The 26,297-nt window shown below is 39.4% G+C and overlaps 2 protein-coding genes and 1 long non-coding RNA gene across 13 annotated transcripts in view; 1 reads left to right on the forward strand and 2 right to left on the reverse strand.

Moving 5' to 3' along the window:
- The first annotated feature begins 240 nt into the window (after window positions 1–240).
- On the forward strand, window positions 241–25,792 carry Cand1 (Cullin-associated and neddylation-dissociated 1). 2 transcript variants are annotated; one of them, XM_074101257.1, is made up of 24 exons: window positions 241–484; window positions 570–739; window positions 1,020–1,233; window positions 2,002–2,136; window positions 2,597–2,754; window positions 3,889–4,051; window positions 5,104–5,277; window positions 5,530–5,638; window positions 7,629–7,762; window positions 8,576–8,736; window positions 13,797–14,002; window positions 15,129–15,331; window positions 15,878–16,006; window positions 16,096–16,227; window positions 17,194–17,365; window positions 18,324–18,478; window positions 19,106–19,266; window positions 19,875–20,073; window positions 20,542–20,661; window positions 20,838–20,975; window positions 21,790–21,978; window positions 23,125–23,368; window positions 23,743–23,889; window positions 24,684–25,792. In XM_074101257.1, exons 1-24 carry the CDS (start codon window positions 443–445, stop codon window positions 24,815–24,817), a joined length of 3,789 nt encoding a protein of 1,262 aa, XP_073957358.1. In that variant the 5' UTR covers window positions 241–442; the 3' UTR covers window positions 24,818–25,792. The 2 variants fall into 2 exon arrangements, with proteins under 2 accessions (XP_073957358.1, XP_073957359.1); XM_074101258.1 differs by having other exon boundaries at window positions 18,324–18,472.
- On the reverse strand, window positions 8,880–13,774 carry LOC141437760 (uncharacterized). Of its 2 annotated transcripts, XR_012452417.1 has the most exons (4): window positions 12,394–13,774; window positions 11,683–11,788; window positions 11,147–11,205; window positions 8,880–10,568 (listed from the first exon to the last, which is right to left on the reverse strand). It is a non-coding gene; the product is annotated as an uncharacterized lncRNA (long non-coding RNA). The 2 variants fall into 2 exon arrangements; XR_012452416.1 differs by lacking the exon at window positions 12,394–13,774 and having other exon boundaries at window positions 11,683–12,227.
- LOC141437754 (uncharacterized) overlaps window positions 25,283–26,297 on the reverse strand; it is a 31,620-nt gene continuing 30,605 nt past the window's right edge. For all 9 annotated transcript variants that reach the window (XM_074101252.1, XM_074101250.1, XM_074101251.1 and 6 more), the window contains exon 40: window positions 25,283–25,864. In XM_074101252.1, the coding sequence (XP_073957353.1) occupies window positions 25,802–25,864 (63 nt within the window). In that variant the 3' untranslated portion in view covers window positions 25,283–25,801. The remainder of the gene's footprint in view (window positions 25,865–26,297) is intronic.

Raw genomic sequence — 26,297 nt, forward strand, 5'->3', positions numbered from 1 at the left:
GAAATCAGCTTCCAAAACCAAGATCATTCCTGCAAGCAGTCAATTTTTTGAGTAGCGGGAAATTCAAAATAGGGTTACGTGACCAGATTTGAAGCTGGAAACGAGCGTCGAACGGCTGTGTCTGGCCGCACCTGATCAAGAGTAACTCGGGCTTCTAAAAGTAAGTCTTAAATATCTTTGCACAGACTAAGCAATTTTTTGTGAGCAAGTCAACTGACTGTCATGTCATGTCATTTGCATTTTTATTCTGTTCATTTTCATTGGTCATTGGAGCATCATCAGGCGGAATCTTTTTATTATTTTCGGTGGTTTTCGACTGCCTAATTTAGTAATTGTTCAAATGTTTACTTCTCACTTGTTCTGTGTGAAAATTAGAATTGTTTGTTAGTGATTTGGTTACAGTAGTTAAATTTTCTGTTGGAAGAGCCACAAAGTTGTCAAAATGGCTAGTGTATCCTACCAAATTGCGAATCTTTTGGAGAAGGTAAGCCGGCATCGTTCGCGTTCTGGATATAGTTTAGCATATTCAAGAGTTAATATGATACAGAAAGTTAAAATTATACCTCTAGATGACGTCCAACGACAAGGACTTCAGGTTTATGGCTACAAATGACTTGATGACCGAGCTGCAAAAGGACAGCATCAAACTTGATGACGACTCTGAGAGAAAAGTAGTGAAGATGCTACTTCGATTGCTCGAAGATAAAAATGGTGAAGTTCAAAACCTAGCTGTAAAGTGGTGAGTTGGTTATCAGTAACCTATAATACAATGAACAGCGAGTTTGTTTTGATAAGTTTAAAAATAATAATAATTATGTGTTATGTCTGTTATCTTTGGCCAGCGGCCAGTGCCACAAGTACCTATCTCATTTCCATATGCTTCTCATCAATGAGAAGTTCAGATGCTTCCTGTACACTTGCTCACTGTAAAAAATGTGTGTAGATTTGTTTACCTTGTGCATGAATAATTTATTCATTATAAATAAAATAGCTATTATTAATAAATTATCTATTTCCAGTCTTGGCCCTCTTGTAAATAAAGTAAAGGAATACCATGTGGAGGGCATAGTGGAAACCCTGTGTGCTAACATGCTGTCCGACACTGAGCAGCTCCGAGACATTAGTAGCATTGGTCTGAAGACTGTCATATCAGAACTGCCTCTAGGTTCAAATACACTGGCTGCTAATGTATGCAAGAAGATAACTGGCAGATTAAGTAGTGCTATTGAGAAGGTATTTATCGTTTATAGTAAAAAATAAACCTGTTTTGTACAGTTAACATTAAGCTCAAGGACCATTTCTGCTCTCTTAAGGCAAAAGGCTGTCTCAGAAAAAAAAACACTTCAATTTAAGACATTCTGCATTAGATGGATGGATACTTTGTCCAGCAAAAGCTGTCCATGAAAAACCACAGCAAATAAAAAAAATGAGGCTGACAACACTTGCTGTACACTGATTAAACAATGTTGATACTTAGACATTATTTAAAATTTCCAGATATTAAATTATATTCGGGACTCTTCAAGCTGCATCAAAATTCAGATAGTAATGTGTGAAAGTTGATGATGCACTTTAGGAGTCCCTTGGTAAATTGCCCATTTACGTATAGTCCAGACGCATCAATTTTTGGACCATTTTGACCAGATTGGCATATATAACATTTGCATTTTGAGGATGGTAGATTGAATTAAACAAAAAATAATTTATTTATTTCTTATCAGCAGAAGTATCAAATTTATCTAAGCTGGGGTCAATCTAGATCGACGATATGACAATTTTGACAGTCTCAAAAATGATACCAGATTAAAGATTCGTAAAAAAGGCGTGGACAGCTTTTGCAGGCCAGAATCTACCACAGAAGTGCTTTTTTTTCAGATACCACATTTTGCATTAAAAGAGCAGACAGAATTGAGAATCTTCTATGTATATTTATAACTGGCTTGAATGATATTTTGGGTTTGCAACTGGAACAGTTTCTTTATACATTTTTTTTATTTACAGCAAGAAGATGTTTCTGTTCAATTGGAGGCTTTAGATATTTTGGCTGATCTGTTAAGCAGATTTGGTGGACTGTTGATTTCATTCCATCCTATGCTGTTGAATTCTTTGCTGCCTCAATTGGCATCTCCTAGACAGGTAAATCATAACAGAAAATCTAAAAAATACTTTCCTTGCTACAAAAGCTGCTCAATACTGTAAACATTGTAGTTAATTAATTAAGAACAATTATTGTAAAATACAAGCAAAATTGTTTGAAATGATGTATAAAAAATTTATTATGACAAACCTAGCACTTCAATAAATGTTGCTCACATTTTACAAATCCTGATTATGAACCATAAAACAATTTATTTATGCCTTTTGATAAATACAATATAAATCTTGACTCATGGTGTTAACTTAATACACCTTTGCATGTCTAATGTCCAAAAAGATGAATGCTTAAGGCATGTCCAATAAGAAATGCCCAATGTCAACCAACCCAACCAACCCAACTGCCAACTTTAAAGATGACCAATGGTCAAGAAGTTTCTTTCATCTCATTATTTGTGAAACATTGAAAACCTAAACTTAAAAAAAAAACATGTTATTCCAGGCTGTCCGTAAACGCACTATAGTTGCACTCTCCCATTTGGTGATGTCTTGCAATGCATCTCTGTATAATAAGCTCATTGATCACCTGCTGGAAGGATTGGGCTCATCAACATCTTCAAGTGTCAGTCGCACACACATTCAGTGTATTGCTTCAGTGTGGTAAGATTTTAAAACAATTCTTGAAATAAATACAAACAAATAATAATCATATTGTCATCACGGACAGGACTATTGTAGCCAATAAGCCTGATATCGTGCTGACAGATCGATCACATCACCAGGCAGTGCTCGTCGACATCACCATCCCACATGATGAGAACCTCGTGAAGGCAGCGAAGGACAAACTCAGCAAGTACCTTGACTTGGCTCACGAGGTGACTGCTATGTGGGATGTTGACTCGACGATCATTGTCCCGATAGTCGTTTCGGCAAACGGTCTAATAGCGAAGTGTCTCGACCAACATCTCAAGAGACTCTCGCTAGATGGCTGGATCAAGGGCCAGATACAGAAGACGGTACTTCTGGATACGGCACGCATCGTCCGGAGGTTCCTCACTCTGCGGCCCTGACCACCGGTAGCTTGGGCCCTGCCCCGTTACTGGCAGCAAACTAGGTTAGGTTTTTATAATATTTTTATTTTGTATGTTCTCTTCTATATTTTACTTTTTATAACTATTATAAAAACCTAATCCTAAGAATGAAATAAAAATAAAGAAAATCATTTTTTGTGTCACCTAACAACCATTCTGTTGTTGTGATAATGTTTTCATGGTACCAATATGCACATGGTGTATTCATGTTTGTAATACCACGATGATCCCTAGAGGAGAACCAATCTTATTTCAATTTTTATTCACATATTGACATGATTGGAATTTTAATTTTATATTATTATTAATCTTATTTATACCTTTGACGATTTCAATATAAAATCTTATACTTAACTGACATTTATGTAAATTATATTTTAATCTTATATTGAATGAATAAATAAACTAAACTAAACTTACCTTACATAATCTTTTGGCTCTGGCAAAAACAGCAGGGCTACTACGAAATTCGAAACTCGAAGTTCGTGTTGTGCGGTCCCTCTGACACTTATACTATTTAATACAAGAGCGAGAGGAACGGTACGATACGAACTTCGAGTTTCGAGTTTCGTAGTAGCCCTGCAGTACTTCACAGTCACAAGTCTTCCAATGAGGCTGGCATAGTCACACAGGTGCACTGTGCACTAAAAGCCTAAAAAAAACTTAACAATAGGTAAGGATAAATCTTTATGATATGTTCCAGCCGTCAAGCTGGGCACAGATTCGGGGAGCAGCTGTGGCGAGTGGCACCCCAAGTTCTGGAACACTCTACTGATGCAGATGAGGAACTGCGCGAGCATTGCTTGCAAGCCTTGGAGGCATTTGTCCTAAAGTGTCCCAAGGAAGTGCAGCCCCATATCCCCACGGTAAAAGGTTTATTTTATATATGCTTGTGTTTTTAGAATCCTTACTAATATTGTAATGGAGGCAGTATCTGTCTGTTAGGTACCTTTTCACGCTTAAACCACTAAACCAATAGTTGAAATTTGGTATGGAGATAGTTTGAGAGCCTGGAAAGGACATAGGATAGCTTTAATCTTGGAAAAATGGGTAGTTCTCACAGGATAACGTTAAACTAATTTTTTGCAGATATAACTGCGGGCAACAGCTAGTTTCAAATAACGGATTGAAACAGAAAACTTAAAATTTATGCAGTTAAAGATGTAGGACTTTGCCATTTCAGAAATGTGAATTGAACTCCAACAAATAGTATAAACTGACCTGAATTATAAAAAATCTCGCCATATTGCGGAAAACCAATAGAACTAATTTCTTGCACTGGTAACAATAAATTCAAATGTCATCTGTCTATTGCTGTCAAAGCTAACATTTTTTAACATGAAACTACCGTGAGACCTCACATTAAATATATTGACCCGGATAACTCACGTCTTAAATCGAGTTTAGCTCGACATGTTTCGGACTAATCCGTAGCCCTTCGTCTTCGGAGCAACGCGACTCAGCGGCTGCTGCAACACGCGCACTGCAGCACACTGCCGAAGACGAAGGGCTACGGATTAGCCCGAAACATGTGTCGAGCTAAACTCGATTTAAGACGTGAGTTATCCGGGTCAATTTATTTAATAAAAGCTTAACATTGTTTGCGTGTCGTATTTTAAAGTGTTATTTTGTGTTTCTGTGTGTTAAAATGCCGAAGATTATCCATAAGCCATGGAAGGAAAATAATTCACAATGTATAAAAGTATTTGTCATAGAAAAAGTCTGAAGGATTAGAAAATATTCCTTTAAATAACATCACCAATACCATTGTCAATATGTCTGGTAGGCACTACATAGAAAGTGTAAAGAATGTTGCAATATAAAACGTTGAACTGCTGCCCTCGCGTCAGGTTTTTTATATTCCTGGTCAGCCTTTACAAACTTGACTTTTTGTTTAAAATAATGCTTTTTTCGTCAGATCATTGAGTTGTGCCTCAAGATGATCACATACGATCCCAACTACAACTACGAAGATGAGGAGGAAGGCGGTGGCGGGGAGGACGAGGAAATGGAAGACGAGACTGCCACTCCGGATGCTGACCCCGACTCTGACTCCGAAGAGTACTCTGATGACGATGATATGTCCTGGAAGGTGAGACAGAATGACTGCTGATTTTACAACCATAGTTCTACTCCATGAATGAGTGCGACTTCATAAACATCGATTGCTATTGATGATTATGAAGTCGCACTACCCCCCATAGCATCAGATTTAATAATTATTTATATTATACTTACCTAGGTATAGGTATTAGCGGGCTGTTTTCCGCAACTCGACGTCTAAGTGCGCCTATTTTGCGTGATTATACTTACCTAACTAACCCTATTTATTTATTTATTGCAGGTGCGACGTGCGGCGGCTAAATGTCTGGAGTCTGTAATTTCTACTCGTCATGAATTACTAGCCGAAATGTACCACACTGTTTCGCCCGCTTTGATTGCTAGGTTTAAAGGTAAGAATTAAACAGCAATCATTTAAGTTTTAAAGAAAGAAAATAGATTTATTCGGAACAGTGACAGAATAATTACATAAAAGAAAGACAAAGAAAACAGTGAAGAGCTGGCTGGTTTTGGAGTTAATTTAGACTGACTTGTTTTCTTAATATGCCTTTCACTAGTCATTTCAGCCTTTGGGAAGACTGTTGTACAGAAACTTTCATAAGTGCATTCCCACTTGAACAAAACTTTCCTGTGAAGCAGAAATTGACGCTATCTATGTGTTCTAAGTATAAACCTCCATGTAAACCTTCGTTATCTCAATAGATAACGTTGATAAAGTTTAAAAAATATAAATAAAACGATAATTCGGGTAGTCTTTGCTAATTACTGCTTCGTATACTTAGAGCAACGCGGACTCCCTACCGGAAGGGATTACCTTTAAAATAGTTCTGGCGTTTGTTGCGGAGGGAAATGTGCACACAAGTGCAGTTCCGCACACTTACACGCAAAAACAAAACTGCCAACAGACTGTAATAACATCGTTAACACATAAATAATCCAACAATACACTAATAATTCGTGTAAGTAAACGAATCCGACAATAATATTGTGATAAAATGTATGATTTTGTTGTTTAAATGTAATTAAATAGCAATAATACGATAACAATTTACTTATATACTCTACATGTGAAATGTAACACCATCTTTTTGCAAGCTTGATGTCCCAGATCTCTTTTTACATCAGAAAACTGAACAATTCGGCATTTTTGGCACTGCAGCGTTCACTCGCGCGACTCGATTCAGTCTAGTTTGAAATCCGAGCGCGCCTTGTTTTATAAAATTCGTATGCCCGGTTGGGCTTGTACTTTGACAGAGGGGAACGCGGCGAATGGCTACTCCCTTCCGTAGGAAGCCCGCGTTGCTCTAAGTTCGTATATTATTGAATGATATTTTGCTCAGTTTCATACTCGTTTGTCACGGCTGTTTTTTTTATTATCGTCGGTAAATCCTTCGTAATGAGGGTTTTTTGACAGTCGAAATACCGTTAGATCAAGATGGCGTCAGTATCGTGAGGTCCGTTTGGTTTGGCATTACAGCCTTGCTTGCGATTGGCTGATTTAGTTATTTAACCAATCACAATCATGACTCAAATGTCAAAGTTGTCAATCGGACCTCACAAGTTCACAATACTAGCGCCAACTAGCCTGTTACGATAACTCTCATTCCGCCGGTATTGTGAATTCGCTTTCTTCAAGCTATCTCGTCGTGTTCATGTTTATATTCACTAATCATCTTGTACGACTCAAACAAACATTCAAACACACAAAATACTCCTGACTTTCTTACTAGATTCGAACCCGGGACACACCCGGAAACTCGTTCACCTTTATTCAAAGTCATAGTCAAAATATCTTTATTCAATTTAGGCTATAACAAGCACTTATGAATGTCAAAAAAAAATCTACCACTCGTTCGGAAAAACCTCTGTTGAGAAGAATCCGGCAAGAAACTCAACGAGGTATATTTTTTTAAACAGATTTACAATATTATTAAATGATATGTATACATCACAAGTATTTAACACAACTTTATTTTTAACACAGTAGGTTCGCTATTTGAAGTGATCGCTAATGCGGATCGGAATTATTTCCAAATATCCCTGTCCATGATATAATCATTAACTTTATAATACGCCTTAGATATTAATGTCTTCTTGACAATAGATCTGAATTTTGTATCTGCTTCATTTATATTCTTCAAGTGTTCTGCCTCTGCCAAAGTGTTACTGGCAAATCATGTAAAAATTTTCAACTCATGCAAAGTAAGTAAGTTTAGGTATTTAACCTTCGCTACAGGACAGACGAATTAATGATCGCTAGACAGAGCCAGATTTAATAAAGGAGTCGAAGTTGATAAAAGGGGGTCGATTCCGATAACGGACCTGGATTAAGTGAATCAGATCACATCTTTTAACTGACATGACGATAATTTGTTCAACCAGAGCGAGAAGAGAACGTGAAATGCGACATCTTGAGTGCGTATACGGCCCTTCTAAGATCCACGCGCCCCCCGCCTTCACTGCAGTTGACAGTTACTCCGGCTGACAACTCGCCGCAGGCTTTGCTTCTACAGAGGGTATGAAACTATTGTTGATAACTTTAGATTTATTGTCACTTCTGTGTTTTAAGAGATTAATAGGCACACTATCACAGAGGAGGGCACGTAGCTGATTGCCGAACTTGTACGCGTTTAGTAGGCCGAGCCAATGTGAACTTGTACGCGTTTAGTACCTAGGCCGAGCCAATACGAAGCCGTCTGCTATAAAAGTTTGGTAATTGTTGTTTTATAGCCTCCACTCCACACTTTAAGAACACACACATATCAACGAACCACACGAACTCGAAACGCGTAAGTGTAGTGTGGTGGTGGGGATAGTTGGGTCAATTTAACTTTTTCATGTTTGTTATTCTGTCCCGTTGTCCAAGAGATCAGTGACAGAGTTTCTTAAAAAAACCGTTATTTATGATATATGCTACTAAGGTGCTTAGGAGATAGTCCATAAAATAATGGGCTTGTAACTTTCACAAAAATGCACGCTCGGTAAATCTTAACCACAGAAAACATACAGAAACTCTTTGTTTTAAATGGTTGTCCATGGGACGTAACCATAGCGAGGTACAAGAAAAAGTTGATCGACCCAGCTGCATGAATAGCTGCCACGAGCAAAGTAATGAAGGCTAAAAGACTGGCGAAATATCGCTAAATGGCGTTAGTATCGTAAGGTTTTTTTGACGTTACTGTCTTGCTTGCAATTGGCTTATTTAGTTATTAGGCAATCGCAAGCAAGACCGTAACGTCAAAAAACCTCACGATACTAACGCCATCTAGCGATATTTCGCCTGTGGCCCTCATTGTTTATAGTAGTGTTTCTCTATTGTTTGCGTCCAGGTGAGCGCAGTGGTGCGCGGCGCGCTGCGCGTGATCCGCGGGCGTAGCGTGCGGGCGCGCGGCTGCGCGCTGGCGCTGCTGCGCGAGCTGCTGGCCGCCGCGCCCGGCTGCCTCGCTGACCACGCCGCGCGCGTCATCAGAGCGCTCACGCCCGCCCTCACGTCAGTACACTAACTTTTTATCAAACTTGCTCAGAAATTATCGCTTTCCATTTGAAAGTAGAACACCGGAAGTGTCTCATTTTTGATATTTAAATTTTTAAAACAACACTTCCCTGCGTAGAAGTTTAATAAATGTATTGAAATCCATTATTTCCGGCTATGATAACTATTTAAAACTTGAATCAATTGCATGTGAAATTGAGAGGACCTCAACAGTCAATCTCATACAGTCAGCTAAATGCCCCTTGTTTTATCGCAGTGCGTGCGTAACTTTTTTTCAATTTTTCTGTTTATAATGTCTATGGTTTGTTAAAAGTTTTTAGGAAGCGGGAAAATGAATAATTCCTGGGACTTAAGGTGACGCATCGCTAAACAATTAATCGAAAACAGAGCGTTTGTACCCCGCAACCCGCTCACACCCCTCTATTTTTTACGTGGCTTGCGTGTCACAGTCGACCGTATGTTACACTGACAGCGCCTAGACAGCGCGCTAAAACAGACAGAGACGTCTTAGAGTTGCCCTTACAACTTTTTTTTAGTTTTTTTGCAAATAGCAGTAGGTAATGAAATCACGAGTATTTTTAACTGACTTCAAAAAAAGGAGGAGGTTATCAATTCGGTTGTATTTTCTTTTTTTATGTTTGTTACCTCAGAACTCCATCATTCGTCTAGTAATGCTTTCAATTAGGTCCCATATGCACCAAATCAGGATCTGATGATCGGATTCTAAGGAAATCGAGGGAAGTCTTCAAATATTGCAAGTGAATTTTGACTCGCTTCTAGTGGTCTGATTGACGTGGAATTTGGCATAGGTACTTATGTAGGGTGGATGACAGTGCAAGTACAATCCACAAAAAGCACAGTCGACAAGAGCTTGTATTAAAAATTAAATTTATAGATTTCGCCTGCCACCATATATTGTCCATTTGATAGTAAGTAGGTTGAGACCCATTAGACATAAGAAATCTCGGGCCGTAAATGTAGGCAAGTACTGCAGAGCAAAAAGTAAATAATACAAACATATGGTTTTACAGGTATTTTTTTATATTTATCTTTTTTAATATTAATATTTTACTTATTTACACTTAACACAGTTATTTACTAATTTACATAGGTATTTATATTTTACATTTTACTTATTTATATTAAAAAAAATATTATTTACACAAACATTATTAAAAGACAACACAATCATTTATAGCCGTTTATTAAATTTATTCATTTAGATCTACAAGATCTGCCAATGGCTGTATTTAACCAATAAGTTCTATAAACAGCCCGAAGAGGGCGTTGTTAAACTAGTATATAAGGAGATAACTCTTAGAAATAAAGGCCTTTTTTCCGCCATCACCGCCGGCAACGGTCGGCACCAAACAATTAATCTGTATTTTATTCTTCCCAGAATTAAGATTGGTTTTTGGAGTCTTTTTTTATTTTTTTTATTTCAACTCCAAATTTTGTTACTTTTACGATCATCCCGTAAAATCCACATCGAAAATACAAACTGAAACATAGATCAGAAAAATCAGAAAAGCGCTGGTCTCTTTTTCTGGTTTTTCCGTGCATTTATGTTCGTTTGTATTTTCCCAGAATTACCCAAATTTAACACCGTTATTATTCGGAAACTGACATAACATAATTTGAGTTGTCAACGTACTACACACCGAAAACTCAGATTGCAAGCCTACTCGTACTTGATTTTCAGAAACTAATTTCATTATAGCTACTCTGCAATCAAACGAACACTTATGCTGAGAAAGTTTTACAAGTTCCATTATAAAATGATTAAAATCAATTATTCGGTGCCCCAAATCTTGATTTTCGGTCTCAATCTGAAACAAACGTTTATTTTACTCTAGATATTGTAAGGGTCAACTTTTTATTTAAGGTTCAACTGTGTTATTTTTAGTACAATACAAATATTCGTAACACCACAGATCAGTACGGTCAGCATCAAAAGTAGCTGCGTATTTTTAAACTTTGTCGTTATACAACAACGTACTTACACCATACAAATTTGGCAATATCCTAATACGACAAAGTAAAAAAATGATCCGCTACTTTGGGTGCTGACTATACAGTGAAATCACAGTAAAAAAAGGCAAAGTAGAAAAAAGCTGTCTTAAATCTTTAAAATTAACCTTTTTAGAACCTAAGTACAAAACAATACACTACTCCGACTCTTTATTGTACACCAAAGTACATTCGTTTACTGGCTTTAAGTTAATACAAAACTTACTGATACTTCAGATGCGCATTCTAATACTATGTTGACAGATGAGTTATTTTTCTCACATTATATTTCTATCTATAATAGAAAAAAAAAACATTTTTACAAGTTTCAAACATACACTAAACATATGATCTTTATTCTGCTCACGTAAAAATTGGCAATAAAAGAAATACTTACTGTAGCTGTAGACCTACATAGTTTCTTCAAGAAGGTCCTTATTATTCTTATCTGCAGTCCTTAAATAAATTTTCTTATTTATTAACTTGAATTTGTTATTAATTATACTATAATTACTATGTAGGTAGGTAGGCGTTTTCAAAAAAAAGTGTACCTTTTCTTTCAAAATGTATTTAATTTTTTCATATAAACTTTATAAGTCAGTTTTGTGACGCCCATACCGAGTGTATGAAAAAAAAAACGTTACAAAACTGTCATTTTTCATAGGGACTTTTTTTTAAACCATCGGAATCGATTGTGCTTTTGATTCTGAGAAGGAAAAACTATATTTTTCCAAAATTGAAAAAAAGAATGAATACGCTTTTTTGTGAAAACGCCCAGGTAGGTACTAAAATCTTACGAGATTAATACATTTTGTAACTGCATACATTGGCGAATTTTCTCGTTTTCTAAAGAAACGAAATTAAAATGAAGCGATATTAACTTGAGTTGATATTCAAAGTAAGTAGATCTTTAAAATTAATATGGATACATACCACTACATACCCTTGCATAAAATCGATTGACATTGTTTTATTTCCACCTAAATTCGAAGACGGCTCCATGACTTTATTCTCAGAACTTTGTTCTAATGATTGCTTCCTGAAAGATAATAATGTATTTTTATTATTTGTGTTACTGCTTATTGAAATATGAATAGTTTTGTAAGTATAGTCAATGGCTTTTTGTACAAACACTGAATTGCAATAATTAAAGGAATAAAATCGATTTTCTACAGTACCTTTAGATTTCTAAAGTTTAGAAGTTAATGTTTTCGCGTACTTAGGTACTTGCAGTTCACTATTGGTTCACACACATACTTTAGAATATTTTTAACTATTAATTACCTTACCTACCTACCTACTTACCTATCTAAAAAGTAGGTAAGTACTTAGGTATTACCTATTATACTCGTATAAAACTAGAAGCAGATAGGGAATATTACTGCAATGTTCTGCCGTCAGAATGCAGCACTAGCACAAACCGTAATCGAATGCCTTTTAAATGTCCGTAAGATACCAAAATATCACATTATATCAATAAATTTTGGAAATATAGCTCTGTTACTTTCGATGTAAATATCATATTATTTTGTTAGTATGTCATATGTCATGAACCGTCATGGCGACAAACTAAGAACTGACGTTGTCATGGCGATTTGTTTACGTTTTGTGCCAGTGAACTGTAGAAATATAATGATTACTCACCTTTTCTTAATCATAACCATACATTTATGAATTAAACAACCTTTCTTTTTCCTTTTTGAAGATCCGACATTTTTTTCCCATTTATTGCTCGGTATTATTTTATATGCGATCGATGGCGCGTGGCAGTTCGACTAGCATAGGTCCGTCGCTGACAACGCCGGCGGCGGTCTGAGGCATGCGCTGAGAGGGGACTGGTTTCATAGGGTTTCATACAAAATACGAGCGCGCGCTAGCTTATATTAAAATGTCGTAAGCGACAAAACGGTTTTTGTCGTTTCAACTACAAATTACAATTTAATAAAATAAAATCCAACTTGAAGGTTGAAGTATGGGTTAAAACTAATTTAATATGAAAATTTGGAATCTTAATTTGATCTGGGTTGCCTGTAACAAGCAAATCCCTGTCTTACAAGAGGTATCTTTGATATTTTTTTCTGTGCTATAAAATTTTACGAATCGTGTTTCGGCAACTTGGAAAACAATGTCATTGAAATGAAGAATCAGGTTTTCAAATATCACTTTGATATGTTTTGTAATTGCTGAGATAAAACTAGATGTTTTTCACCAAAATGCCCAATTCGTCGTCTTAAAAAAATCATGGATAACGTTTCAAAGTAGACGGAGCTCGCAGCCGCAGCTCCTATTCCGCGTAGTTTACGTGCTTCGTGCCTTGTCACAACTAGAGCCATATAGATATATAGAACAATTTGAGCGGATATTACCGCCATTGTTGGCCGCAGAGAAATATTTTCCAGATAAAATATGCTTATATTTGCGCATTTTATACGATGCAATCATTTAAAATAGTGACCATAATAATAGTACATTGTGTATTAGGGGCGGTAAATAAGGAATTACGAACGAGAGTCTATTAGAAGTCCGAAGTCGAAGACTGAGGGCTTTAATGAGTCGATGTTCGTAATTCTAGTATCGCCCGTGCGACATACAATGTTTTTCATCACATTTGCGAGTAAAATTTTATATTTCTAAAAGAAAAAATATAATTCTTCCAAATATTGGCGATACCTTAGGCTGCGCTCTTGGTAGCGCCGCTTCCCCCTCCCGCAGCATGCGCCACAACGCGCGTGTGTATGTGATCCTGCAGCAGCGCGCGCAGCGCCATCAGTACGGGCACTGACTCATCTACCGACCTTGGGCTTCATGACAAGAAAATTAGTACGCGCAATTACTCATTTACCGACCACGGGCTTCATGACAAGCACATTAAAGTCGAGGGTTTTATTTAGGGGGTTGCAACCAAGGTAGCCTGCATGTTTATGACACTGTTTACGAGCAAGTGTGATGAAAAATAACATTAACGTTTTTTTTTGTGTGGGACCCCCTTTGCTTTAGTCCAACCCCGTCTCTGGACGATATTGACTCTTACCCTTCTTATTCACCAGTGACAAAGGAACGGCTTCATCAATGAAGATCGAGACGCTAGTGTTCTGCGTGTGCTTGGTGCGAGGGCACCCTGTGTCGGCGATGCGCGGGCACGTAGCCGCACTGATGCCGGCCGTCCTGGGTTGCGTGCATGACCCCTTCTACAAGGTCACGGCCGAAGCGTTGCGTGTACTGCAAACGTTGGTCAAAGTTATGCGGCCTCTGGGTAGGTGAAATTGGATTAACCGACTAACTATACAAGGTGTCTCTCTATTTTTTAGGGTTCCGTAGCCAAAATGCCAAAAACGGAACACTTACAGTTTCGCCATGTCTATCTGTCTGTCTGTCTGTCCGTCCGTCCGCGGTTTTGCTCAGGGACTATCAATGCCAGAAAGCTGTAATTTTTCACGGATATATATGAAAACTATGCCGACAAAATGGTACAATAAAAAAAAACAAAAAAAATTTTTTAGGGCACCTCCCATAGACGTAAACTGGGGGTGTTTTTTTTTCTCATCGAACCCTATAGTGTGGGGTATCGTTGGATAGGTCTTTTAAAACCATTACGGGGTTGCTAAAACGATTTTTGGATTCAGTGATTTGTTTGCAAAATATTTAACTTTAAAGTGCAAATTTTCATTAAAATCGAACGTCCCCCCCCCTCTTAAATCTAAACAGGTGGGTGGAAAAGTAAAAAAAAAATCAGGATCATTAGTAAGAATATCAAACTTACAAAGAAAACTATAACGGTTAAGTTTGCTTGAAAATTATTAGTAGTATAAAAATAAATACCAGCCTAAGGTATAAAATTTACCTGAACTTGGAAGATTCCGTATAAAATACGAAATCATTACAAAAATATTACTTAATTTTTTCGTAATGGCTACGGAACCCTATTTTGGGCGTGTCCGACACGCTCTTGGCCGGTTTTTTTCAGGAATATTTTTGTAGATGGTTGCGTTGGTGGCAGCACCCGTCTCAAAGACGTGACTATGAGTACTCTTCTTTAACTATGAATTAGTAGAGCTAAAACTTTTTTATTAGTTTGGCTTGCTGTTATGGCCTGATAAACGAAGGGATTAAACATAATCGCTTACTAAATGCAAACAGCTTCTCTCAATATAACTAAGCAGAAGTCAACTCTACTTCTAACGTTGATTTTACGACAGTTGAAATTGAAATTATTAACTTAGTGATCTGAGCCCGAGTTTAAACCCACGATCCTCTGCTTGAGAGGCCATTGGTCGAACCACTAGGCTACCATGGCTTTGTCTTCGGCTTAAGACAGTTTATTTTTGAGAATTACCTTTAATTGGTCAGCCTCGCTGTCACATAAAAAGTCTGTTTTTTAGATATGTACATGAAAGAGAACCCTGAAGAAATCGACACCGATGTAGTAGTAGAGCCACCACCAGAAGAGCTGCAACAGTTTATACTGCCGATGTATGAGTGCACGCTCGTCAGACTGCGGGCCACAGATATGGACCAAGAGGTTAAGGAGCGGGCGATTGCCACCTGTGGACAGTTACTGTGCCATTTTGGGGACTATTTACAGGTAAATACTCAGGTCTTATACTACGAAGTTCAAAATTAGACCTTCGTATCGTGCCGTCTCGCTCACGCTAACAGTAGGTATTTAGTGGCGGAGTTAGAGGGATAATATGATTCGAATTTTGGAGTATCCAGGTCCATTCATTTCAAAGACAGCCCAGGTATTGGCAATAATGGTTGTGCGGTGTGGGTAAAATAACACAAATGATGATGACTGGGTATACATTCTAATAATTTGATCCCTGAATCTGAAATTTAATTCAAGTTAAATTTGGGAAAAAGAGGCTCCTTACATTTTTTGATGATTCTGAAGACACGGCATGTAGATTGATGTCTTGGTCGATAATCTGCCAGTTTTCGGTGGGATAACTGCCAGTTACTACCCGCAATAAAGATACACTAGGATTCAACAGCTATTGCCATCCCTCTAACTCACAACAAGCATGCTTTGACCTTTCTTACGCTAATGGCTATTGAAACGGACTAGTAAGAGTGGGCCCGGGCGTGTTCGTTTTTGTGTACACAATGTGATATTTGATTTTTCTTCCAGAATGAGCTGCCCATTTGTCTGCCAATATTCTTAGAACGTCTGCGTAACGAAATAACTCGCCTTACTACGGTCAAAGCTTTAACTAAAGTAGCTTCGTCACCCTTGAGAATCGATTTAAGGCCTATATTGGTAAGTTACTGAAGTTAATCTCTCACTGCCATACTCGAGAAGTTTTTTCTTTCTAGAACTTTTTAGGAATTGTTGTATTTTTGTTTCAGTCCGAGGCTGTGCCAATTTTAGGGACATTCCTCAGAAAGAACCAGAGAGCATTAAAATTGTCTACACTAGTTTTACTTGATACGTTGGTGCACAATTACAGTAACGACATTAGCATAGAGCTTCTTGGAAAGGTGAGCTACAGATTGCTAATATTATTATTATTTATATTATTTGTTGTTGTTTTGTTCTATTGATTGAAAAGAGCTACAAGTTAATTTATGAATCAGCAAAAAAGGCGTACCTTTGAGACGAATAGTAACACCTTTCGTTTTACGTTACTTGACACCTCTGGCTTGAGTATGTATGGGTTTAACGTTTTTAGGGTTCAGTAGCCAAATGGCAAAAAACGGAACCCTTATGGATTCGTCATGTCTGTCTGTCTGTTTGTTCGTCCGTATGTCACAGCCACTTTTTTCCGAAACTATAAGAACTATACTGTTGAAACTTGGTAAGTAGATGTATTCTGTGAACCGCATTAAGATTTTCACACAAAAATAGAAAAAAAAAACAATAAATTTTGGGGGTTCCCCATACTTAGGACTGAAACGCAAACATTTTTTTTCATCAAACCCATACGTGTGGGGTATCTATGGATAGGTCTTCAAAAATGATATTGAGGTTTCTAATATAATTTTTTTCTAAACTGAATAGTTTGCGCGAGATACACTTGCAAAGTAGTAAAATGTGTGTCCCCACTCCTGTAACTTAAAATAAATCGTAAAGTAAAGGAAACTTTTAGATTATGTTACTTGCTGCTACGGAACCCTTCATGGGCAAGTCCTGGGCGAGGCACTTGGCCGCTTTTTATCATTCAAAGTGAGATACGATGCACAACATAGCGTATAACCATGATTTTATAAGTAAAGATAGGTCATCTGCTCACGAAACAACCGAAAAACATGATCTACTTGCGACTGGTGTGGTGCCGAAGACAGAAATAAGAGCCAAGCTGTGCACCGCTGATTTTCAGAGTGTTTTTTCTTACAACGTAATAACTAATTGGTGCAGAATCCCTACTTTCCCTACTTAATAACTATTATAAATGTGGAAGTAACTCTGTCTGTCTGTGTGTTATTCAATGCTAGTTATTGTGGTAGGTGCTAGTGGAGGTTCCTCCGCTGGTGTGCGAGGCGGACCTGCACTGCGCGCAGACGGCGCTGACGCTGATCCGCGGCGCGTGTCTGCGCTGCCCGGCGGCGCTCACGGGAGACGCGCGCGCCGCGCTCACGCCGAACATACTCGCGCTGGCCAAGTCGCCGCTGCTGCAAGGTCAGTGGCCGACATGTTGGTGACAAATAATGCGTTGAATCAGGCGTTACTTGGCGGAGGTTTGCTCACCCACGACCTCAGGTTCATCATCATCAGCCGGAAGACGTCCATTGCTGAACAAAGGCCTCCCCCTTAGAACGCCACAATGAACGACAGCTCGCCACTTGCATCCATCGGGTTTTTCGCAACTCTGACGATGTCGTCAGTCCGCCTGGTAGGAGGCCTGCTAACGCTTCGTCTTACGGTTCGTGGTCGCCACTCGAGGACCTTCCTCCCCCAAAGGTTATTTGTTCTTCGACCTTACGATGGCTACCTCTATCCAACTACAGTGTCAATAGGCGATCTTTACTGATCATTTATCGTGTTTGTGAGCCAACTTTACCTTTTGTGACTTAGTAGCACAGCTGTTTTGGTCACAGCTGTTTTGGCCTATCGCCAAATGGCAGCCTGTCTCTACAGAGGCATAGAGATGTTAGATGGATGAGGGTTTCTGTGACAGGCCTGTTAGTAATTTCGATTGGAAATTCCGAATCGAAATTCCGTTAATACGTCACACACGTACGTTTATATCAATTCGAAATAACTTTGAACGCACAGGAACCATACGGAATTACGGAATTCTGAAATACGGAATTCCGAATTGGAGAGAACTTCTGACGGAAAACTACTGTTTGTATGTGGTAGGTCCATAGATTTGTATGAATTTACTGCGTTCGGAATCCCGAATCGGAATTTCGAATCTAAATCGAAATTCGAATCGAAACGGAATTCAGAGTGTATGTGGCCGCCCTTATTGCGTTCGAAATCTCGAGTCGAAATTTCGATTCGAAATTGCAAGTGTATGTGGCGGCCTTTAGTGATATTTCGCCTGTTAAGAAACCCTCATTCTGCTGCGGAAATCGAGTGTGTACTGTGACCCAGCTAAAGGCTGTGTGTGTGTGTGTGTGTGTGTGTACAGGCGGCGCGCTGAAGGCGATGCTGGGCGTGCTGAGCGCGCTGGTGGCGGCGGACGTGGCGGGCTGCTCGCGGCGCGAGCTGCTGGCGCTGCTGGTGGCGCCCGTGCACCGCGTGCACGAACACAACGCCACCGCGCACCACATCAAACAGGTACAGGTATAACTGCATCCGCAACTGCTTCATCATCATCTTCTATTACACGTCCCACTGAAGGGCACATAACCCTCCTCTAATGAGGCTTAGACCCCCTTAAATAAAGCTTTGGGCCCAGGTCCTATAATACAAAGTGCAAAATTCTACTTTCGTATCTTGCCGTCCCGCTGACGATTATGTTATTTAATACGAGCATGAGATGCACGGTACGATACGAACTTCGATTTCGCATTTCGTAGTAGCCCACCATTGCAGAGTGCGAGCTTCACACAATTGAATTTCTTCGCAGATCTGTGCATGTTCCCTCGCGATGTTTTCCTTCACCTTGAAGTACATGGTCCGTCGCGTGCCTAGTTTTAGAATAGGACGGACCGATATCTTCCCGTGGGTCTCGTAAAAGGCAGTAAAAAACCGAAGCCTGTTATTTTCCTGTTCGCTAACTTTAAAATTTCAAACAATAAACATAACGTAGATGATAGAATAATACTATGCAGTCGAGCCAACCGCCTGGTTTTGCTTCATCTTAGTGACCCCCGTACGTAGTAGCCCATGTACGGCCATCTCTTCATCGCCATTGCGCGCCACAATGACCATTGTGTACTAGAGAATCACTTCACTTACCGTGTGCAGGCATTTCACTCGCTGGCGAAGTGCGTGGCGGCGGTGGTGACGGAGGGAGGGTCGGACGCGTTGGACGTGGTGCGCGGGTTCCTGCGGGACGCTTCGCAGCCGCCTTCCGACGCGCACCACATGTTCGCGCTGCTCGCCGTCGCTGAGATAGGGCGCCATCTGTGAGTAGCGCGACGATCACGAACCTGTATTTAAAGCTGAGAAACCTTATTATCCGAGGCACTATCATCCGGTGGGACTCCACTCCTGCGGAAATGGATACAACTCCATACCCACCTATAGCCAAGACGTCTGATATTTTGTTATTTGCTTTAAATGTACCATGCTAACACTAGCGCATAGCACATTGTTACTAACCTTATATGGATTTTTGTCTGAATTAAATAAATTGAATTGCATTTGACTGCGTCCTGTGAGTCTACAAGCGATCACCTAACATGTTGACCTGGCATGACATATCTAAGGCTACGTACGCACTATGCGGCTGCCCGCGCGGTTTTAGCGCGCCATCTCTTTCTCAAGCGATACATTGAAATGGGACGGCGCGCTAAACCCGTTCGGTTTGCCGCATAGTGTGTACGTGGCTATTTCGTGTTATCTAATAGAACAGCTCACCCGCCTCACGGAGCGCTGCTCTATTAGATGACATGAAACAAGCACGCCGCGTGAGCGCCCGCGCCTTGCACCCGCTTAACGCAGCGGACGCCCTTAAAAACGTCAAAATATACAGAACAGAAATTAGATGTCTACTTTTCTCGTCCTTTAACAGAGATCTGAGCTCCATTCCGAACCTTAAGGAGGTTCTGTTAAGTTCATTCACCCCGTCATCCGAGGAAGTGAAATCAGCCGCGAGTTACGCCCTTGGGTCCGTCGCAGTCGGCAACTTGCCTGAGTTCCTACCGTTCATCCTAGGCGAGATCGAGGCGCAGCCGAAACGACAATATTTACTTCTGCATTCGCTTAGAGAGGTAAGTTTGTAAGACTTTTATTTCGTTATCTTTTTCTTACAATAAACAAATCAACTTAGCAAAATAACATAATTTAGGTGGACTTCACCGTTTACCTTTAGTTGCCCGAATTTCATTTGCCCGAATTTCACTTGCCATACCATCGTTTGGCATAAAATATATAGAACCGTGCTGTTTTCAGGATTTTTTTAAATGTCATCATATAGAATGCAGTAGGTTAGGTTAGGTTAGTTTAATATCAACTCTGAAGAAATTACTATTTCAGTAATAAATTACTTTATGGCAAATGAAAATTCTTAAAAACGTTACATTCGGCCATATGAAATTCGGGCAAACGATAGAGAACCGGGTTTCACATGTATACTTAACATAATTAAATAGTAAACACGATTTAGTTATACAATTCCTGAATATGAAAGTGTATTTCAGAAAGTATTATTTTCATAATGTTTGTCCCATTTTTTGTAGATAATTTCCTGCGAATCGTGTACCCCAGAAGGCGTTGAAGCTCTCAGACCTTTTATACCCGAAATCTGGGTCCAACTGTCGAAACACTGCCAATGCGCGGAGGAAGGATCTCGTAATGTCGTAAGTATTAAAAGAATATGGGGACTCGTATCTGATCTGACAGATATAATGAGATACCGTCTAAGTTTATTTTAACAAAATAATAAAACCTTATCAGTGAGTTGTGCAACAGGCCCTGAATATTGCATACAAAATTTAAGTCGCTGGAATATGTCATTGACTTTCTCTTTTTTTAGGTCGCCGAGTGCTTAGGAAAATTGTGTCTGCTAGAACCTCAAAGTTTACTGCCACATCTCAAGGAATTCCTCAAGTCACCTGAACCTCTCACTAGAACAACCGCCGTTACCGCTGTTAAGTTCACTATATCCGATCAGGTAACTAACTTTAATATTGTTTGCTTGTGTAATTCATTCGTAATTTTATGAAACTTTTATTTAACATTAAAAGTTTAACCTTACAAGTCTAATGTCACCCACTCCTAGTGACGATATTGATTTGAAATTTGGCACAGAAAAACCTAGCCCTAAGCCCAGAAAAGTCTACAGAAAGTACAGTCATCAAAAGTGCTTAAAGGTCATTAAAGGTGCTCATTAGAGCCACCCGGCACCCGACTAGCACCGTCTCGACTTTCGGGGTCCACTTGTCGACAGGTGGTCCATGGGTGGACGCCGCGTTGACAACGAGTGGACCTCGCGTGGTCCACGAATTTCTGAGTACCTATGGCGGCGAGCAGCGGGCTATCACCGAGTGGTTCACTCGCCGTCCGCGTGTGGCAATCTCGCGAGTGAGGCGATCCGGTGATTCTACGGAGTTGATGTAGTGAGCACACACCCATACAAATCCATATGCAGAATACTAACCGCTCGAGACGAGGCGGTGCTAATGAGGTGCCGGGTGGATGTAATGAGCTGTGACCTTAATAGTGCACGATGTGTATTAAAAATGACAATCTTAAGATAGTCCATGCGATATATTTATTTTCTAGTTTTTACCTGTAATTATTATTATTATTATTTAATTTTACTCCAATCCTTTTGTGAATTGCTTATAATTATCTGACGTGTGTTTATAACGTATTTTTTCAAAAGGTAATAAATAAACCTATCTGTCTATCTTATCTATATTGATAATATGATAACTGTGGTCCACGCTAGTCCGTCTAAGGTTGTAATTATTTGGGTGTTCCAGCCGCAAGCGATCGACCCCCTGCTCCGCGCGTGCATGTCGGAGCTGCTGGTGCCGCTGTGCGACCCGTCGCTGGGCGTGCGGCGCGTCGCGCTGGTCGCGTTCAACTCCGCCGCGCACAACAAGCCGTCGCTCATACGCGACCTGCTGCCCGCCGTGCTGCCTACCATCTATAGCGAGACCAAAGTCAAGGTGACCTAATACAGATATCCGGGTAAATATTCAGCGTTTTTGCGGCGTTTTTTATTTCGTCATTACCGTTTCGGAAATTACTATTAAAAGAGATGATGCTCGTGGTTATTTTTTGTCTTTAGACAATACCGATTTTAAATGGAGCGTGATCAAAATTTATGCATTTTGTCCTTGGGTTGTGCTAATAAACGTGGGATGAATGAAAAATGAATGAAAAAATGATAATGACGTTTAACCGACCGGTTGAAACGCTCACTTAATATTATAAATCCGTTTTGTTTGTTACCTTACCACGTCTAAACCGTTGAACCGATTCAGGTCGAATTCGGTATGCAGATAGTTTGAGTCCCGGGGATTTCAAAGGATAGTTTTTGCCCCGGAAAATTGCATAGTTACCGCGTAATAGCCCATTCATTTTCCATCGAACCTACGGAAAATATGGCCCGCCCACTTCCTAGAGGATATGGTTTTACTATGTCAGTTAGTCCCGTTCTCTTGCGTATTTCGGTGTTCCGGACGTGATCGCGTAGAGAAATTCCCAACATAACTCTTTCCATAGCTCTTTGGGAGACTTGTAGTCGGTGGACGAGCGTCCAAGTCTCGGCTCCATAAACCATTACGGGCAGGACGCACTGTTCGAATGTGCGGCGCTTGAGGTTTAAAGGCACTCGTTCGTCCCTGAACACGTCGGAAAGTTTGCCGAAAGCCCCCATCCCAACTTTTCTAACATTACTTTGGGGCTGTTTCACCATCCATTGATTAGTGTTAACTGGCGGTTAGGTGTGATGCCGTCTCTATTTGTTTTGTTCGAATAGACAGAGACGGCATCACATTTAACCGTCGGTTAACGCTAATCAATGTATGGTGAAACAGCCCCTTAGTGTCAAATGTCAAAACGGCTTTCACCGCCCTTCAGGATGATGGTGAGCGTTGGGACACAAGTGATATGCACTGGTTCTGAGTACATACTGCGTGTATTCTATAACCTTAGAACTATTACTACATATTGGGAGTGTGTGTGTGTGTGGCGCAGCTGACATTACAAATTTTAAAGTCGGAACAAATAGTCTGATATTTTCTTCCATACATCGGCCTTGATTATGTGGCTATAACGAATTAATTTTAAACGTGTCTCTCCTCCAACAGAAAGAACTGATCCGCGAAGTAGAGATGGGTCCGTTCAAGCATTCCGTAGACGACGGCCTGGACCTCCGCAAGGCCGCGTTCGAGTGCATGTACACTTTGCTAGGCACGTGCCTGGACCGACTCGACGTGTTCGAGTTCCTGCGGCACGTGGAGGATGGCCTGAGGGATCACTATGACATCAAGATGCTGACTTATCTCATGTGCGCTAGGCTGGCGCAGTTATGCCCCGCTGTTGTATTGCAGAGTAAGTTTCAATTTGTACAACACTCCTACTCCTGGGCACAACCTACCTGGACACAACCAGATGAGCTGGCAAGCCGAAAAAAATACTCGTGATATTATTCGATCCCGAAATGCCAAAAAAAAAAAAAACTAATTCGTGCGCGGCAAAGCCAAGTTAACTAACAAAATTTAGCGATAAATATTATCTGAATTATTTTTAATTATTACTTTTTAATTAACTTCGTAAAATAATTAATAGTTGATTGCGTTGCTGCAATTGATGATTTGCCATTGTCTACGTCCTACTGCTGGACAAAGGCCTCTTCCTTGGATTTCTAACTTATGAAAGCAGATGCCGGCAGTCATAAAAAAATGCTCTTTGTTTAATAACTTCAGGGCTTGAAAGCCTAGTGGAACCGCTTCGCGCGACTTGCACCATGAAAGTGAAGGCCAACTCCGTAAAGCAGGAGTACGAAAAACAAGACGAGCTCAAGCGGTCCGCTCTCCGCGCCGCCGCCGCGCTGCTGCACATACCAGAGGCTGGTACGTAACATCAGAAGGTCACTGTTTTATTGACCCTATTTTAAAACTTTTCCAGGCATATTGCATATAGCGACCACACATGTAAATATACAAATATTCGATCTTGCTAAAAAGTTGTTGAAAATATTATTCGTTTTTAAATTAATCTCTCATAGATAAACAATACAAAACTATGATTGATTTTGTTTTAATGAATTCACGGGGTCTGGAAAAAAGTTACCCGTCACTCGAGTGATCCTGTAATGGTTCAGTTTTTTCCTTGTGAAGTACGGAACCTTAAAAAGATACATAATAAAACAAGTGTAATATACTACATTTGTGTCAATTATTAAAAATTGGTGCTGCATTTTGATCTTTATCTTTTTTTTAGAGAACACAACATACCAATTTTGTGAATCTAGGTGACGTTGATATGCATTGACTCATTTCCAAATTTTGTAGGTGGTAGGACCTTGTGCAAGGTCCGCCCGGATTGCTACCACCATCTTGCTCGCTAATCCTCCCGTGAAGCAGCAGTGCTTGCACTGTTGTATTTCGGCGTGGAGAGTAAGACAGCCGGTGAAATTACTGGCACTTGAGGTATCCCATTTTAGGCCTCTAGGTTGGCAACGCATCTGCAATACCTCTGGTTTTGCAGATGTTTATGGGCTGTGGTGATCTCTTACCATCAGGAGACCCACTTGCTCGTTTTCATCCAGTCAAATAAAAAAAAAATTGCTTTTCAATGGAGAAAACTCCCAAAAAAGTAATTATATAAAAACTTCAAATGTATTTTTTTTTCTTTTTTCCCTTAGACAAGAATCCCCACCTGATGGATTTCGTGACGCAGATCAAGTCTTTCCCCGACCTGCAGCCTATCTTCGAGTCTATCCTGAAGGACTCCTCGGGCACCGCTGGCGTCGACTCCAACCTAATGGACCAGAGCTAGCCGCTTTGCGCTAACAAATGCATTTCTTCTTCTAGTTAACACCTCGCCGAGGTTTGAATTATTTTTATTATTTTTCGTTGTTCGGTTTTTATACCACCATTTCCACGCCTGTTGTAAAAATTGAAATTGAATAGATTTCTAATAATACTCGTATATCATTTTTTAATTCCGCTTCTACTCTTTACTTGGGCTAGGTAATGCAATAGTATCGCCTTATCGTTAACAAGACACCAAACATTTATGAATGTGCATCAAGATTTAAGAGAACCAAGATCTAGTATTCATACCACCTCTCATTGCAACTTGGAAAAGATGAATAAAAAAAAATGTTATGTTTAATTAAAGTATAAAATTTCATGTAGTATTTTTTCTTCCAATTCGAGAACAGAATTACATTAATCACCACAAATTGAAATTCTTGGTTGTCATGTATAATTATTTCAAGGGCATTAATTAATACAACAGTTGCAACAGATATTTTATTATAAAATTACAGCAGATAACTACAAACTTGCTAACTTCCCTACGTGAAATGCACACGTCCAAGGAAGGGATGCTTACAATGCTCACTAGGTACTTAGGATGTAGGACATAGATGAGCGGTCACTGTATTGTTATATTGTGACGCCGACACGATTGCATAGCTATCGAAAGAGATTAATTATACCTGATTGATGAATTGATTTAAAAAATATTATTATCCTTTTAATATTGGAGAAAGTTTATAATTGTGCACTTGGTATCAGATCGACTGGCGATTCAAAGGTTCGCTCATTTAACTACAAAACCTGACTACTTACTTTATTATTTTATTGTCACTGATTATTATTATTTCATATAAATATCTACATGTATAAGTCATCATCTCATCGGTAGATATGCAATGTAATTACTGATATGTATTGTGATATTACATGCTATGTGGAAAATCAAAGGAGAAAGGATAAATACATAAAGAGTGATGCGAAACATAAATAGTATCAGTTATTTCCCTTTCCTCTTCGCGGCGGGTGTTGCACTCGAACCCCGTACATTCTGGGCATCATTCTGTAAAAAAATATTCTAGTTTAAAAATGTAGACATTGAGTCCGTTTGTTTATATTCGTTTAGGTAAAACAGTTATTGTGAAAAAAATAAGAAAAAAATAAAGTTCCGTTCCCAAGATAAAGGAAGATCTTGGCAACGTGATTGGAAACATGCTATTTAAAATAGCATTATATAGTGGTTAATTTTAAAATTTACACCGAGAAACTTGGGTACCTTTTAAAACAAGTGAAATACGACTTTCTCGTCGCGTATGATGTGTACGGTCTAGGACTTTAATTCATGAGCCACCATGGAACATTTCACAGTAAACGTCATAGTGACATCGTATTAATTAACAAGGAAAATCGTAATTACTTTTTAGGGTTCCGTAGCCAAAATGGCAAAAACGGAAGCCTTATAGTTTCGCCATGTCTGTCTGTCTGTCTGTCCGTCC

This window comes from Choristoneura fumiferana, chromosome 18 (genome assembly GCF_025370935.1).
Source record: "Choristoneura fumiferana chromosome 18, NRCan_CFum_1, whole genome shotgun sequence".
Lineage (NCBI taxonomy): Eukaryota > Metazoa > Arthropoda > Insecta > Lepidoptera > Tortricidae > Choristoneura > Choristoneura fumiferana.

Coding starts and splice junctions, on each gene's coding strand:
- Cand1 (XM_074101257.1), top strand. CDS start 443: ATGGCTAGTGTATCCTACCAAATTGCGAATCTTTTGGAGAAG. Junction 15,332..15,877: donor ATTTTGGGGACTATTTACAG/GTAAATACTCAG, acceptor TTTTTCTTCCAG/AATGAGCTGCCCATTTGTCT. Junction 16,007..16,095: donor TCGATTTAAGGCCTATATTG/GTAAGTTACTGA, acceptor TTTTTGTTTCAG/TCCGAGGCTGTGCCAATTTT.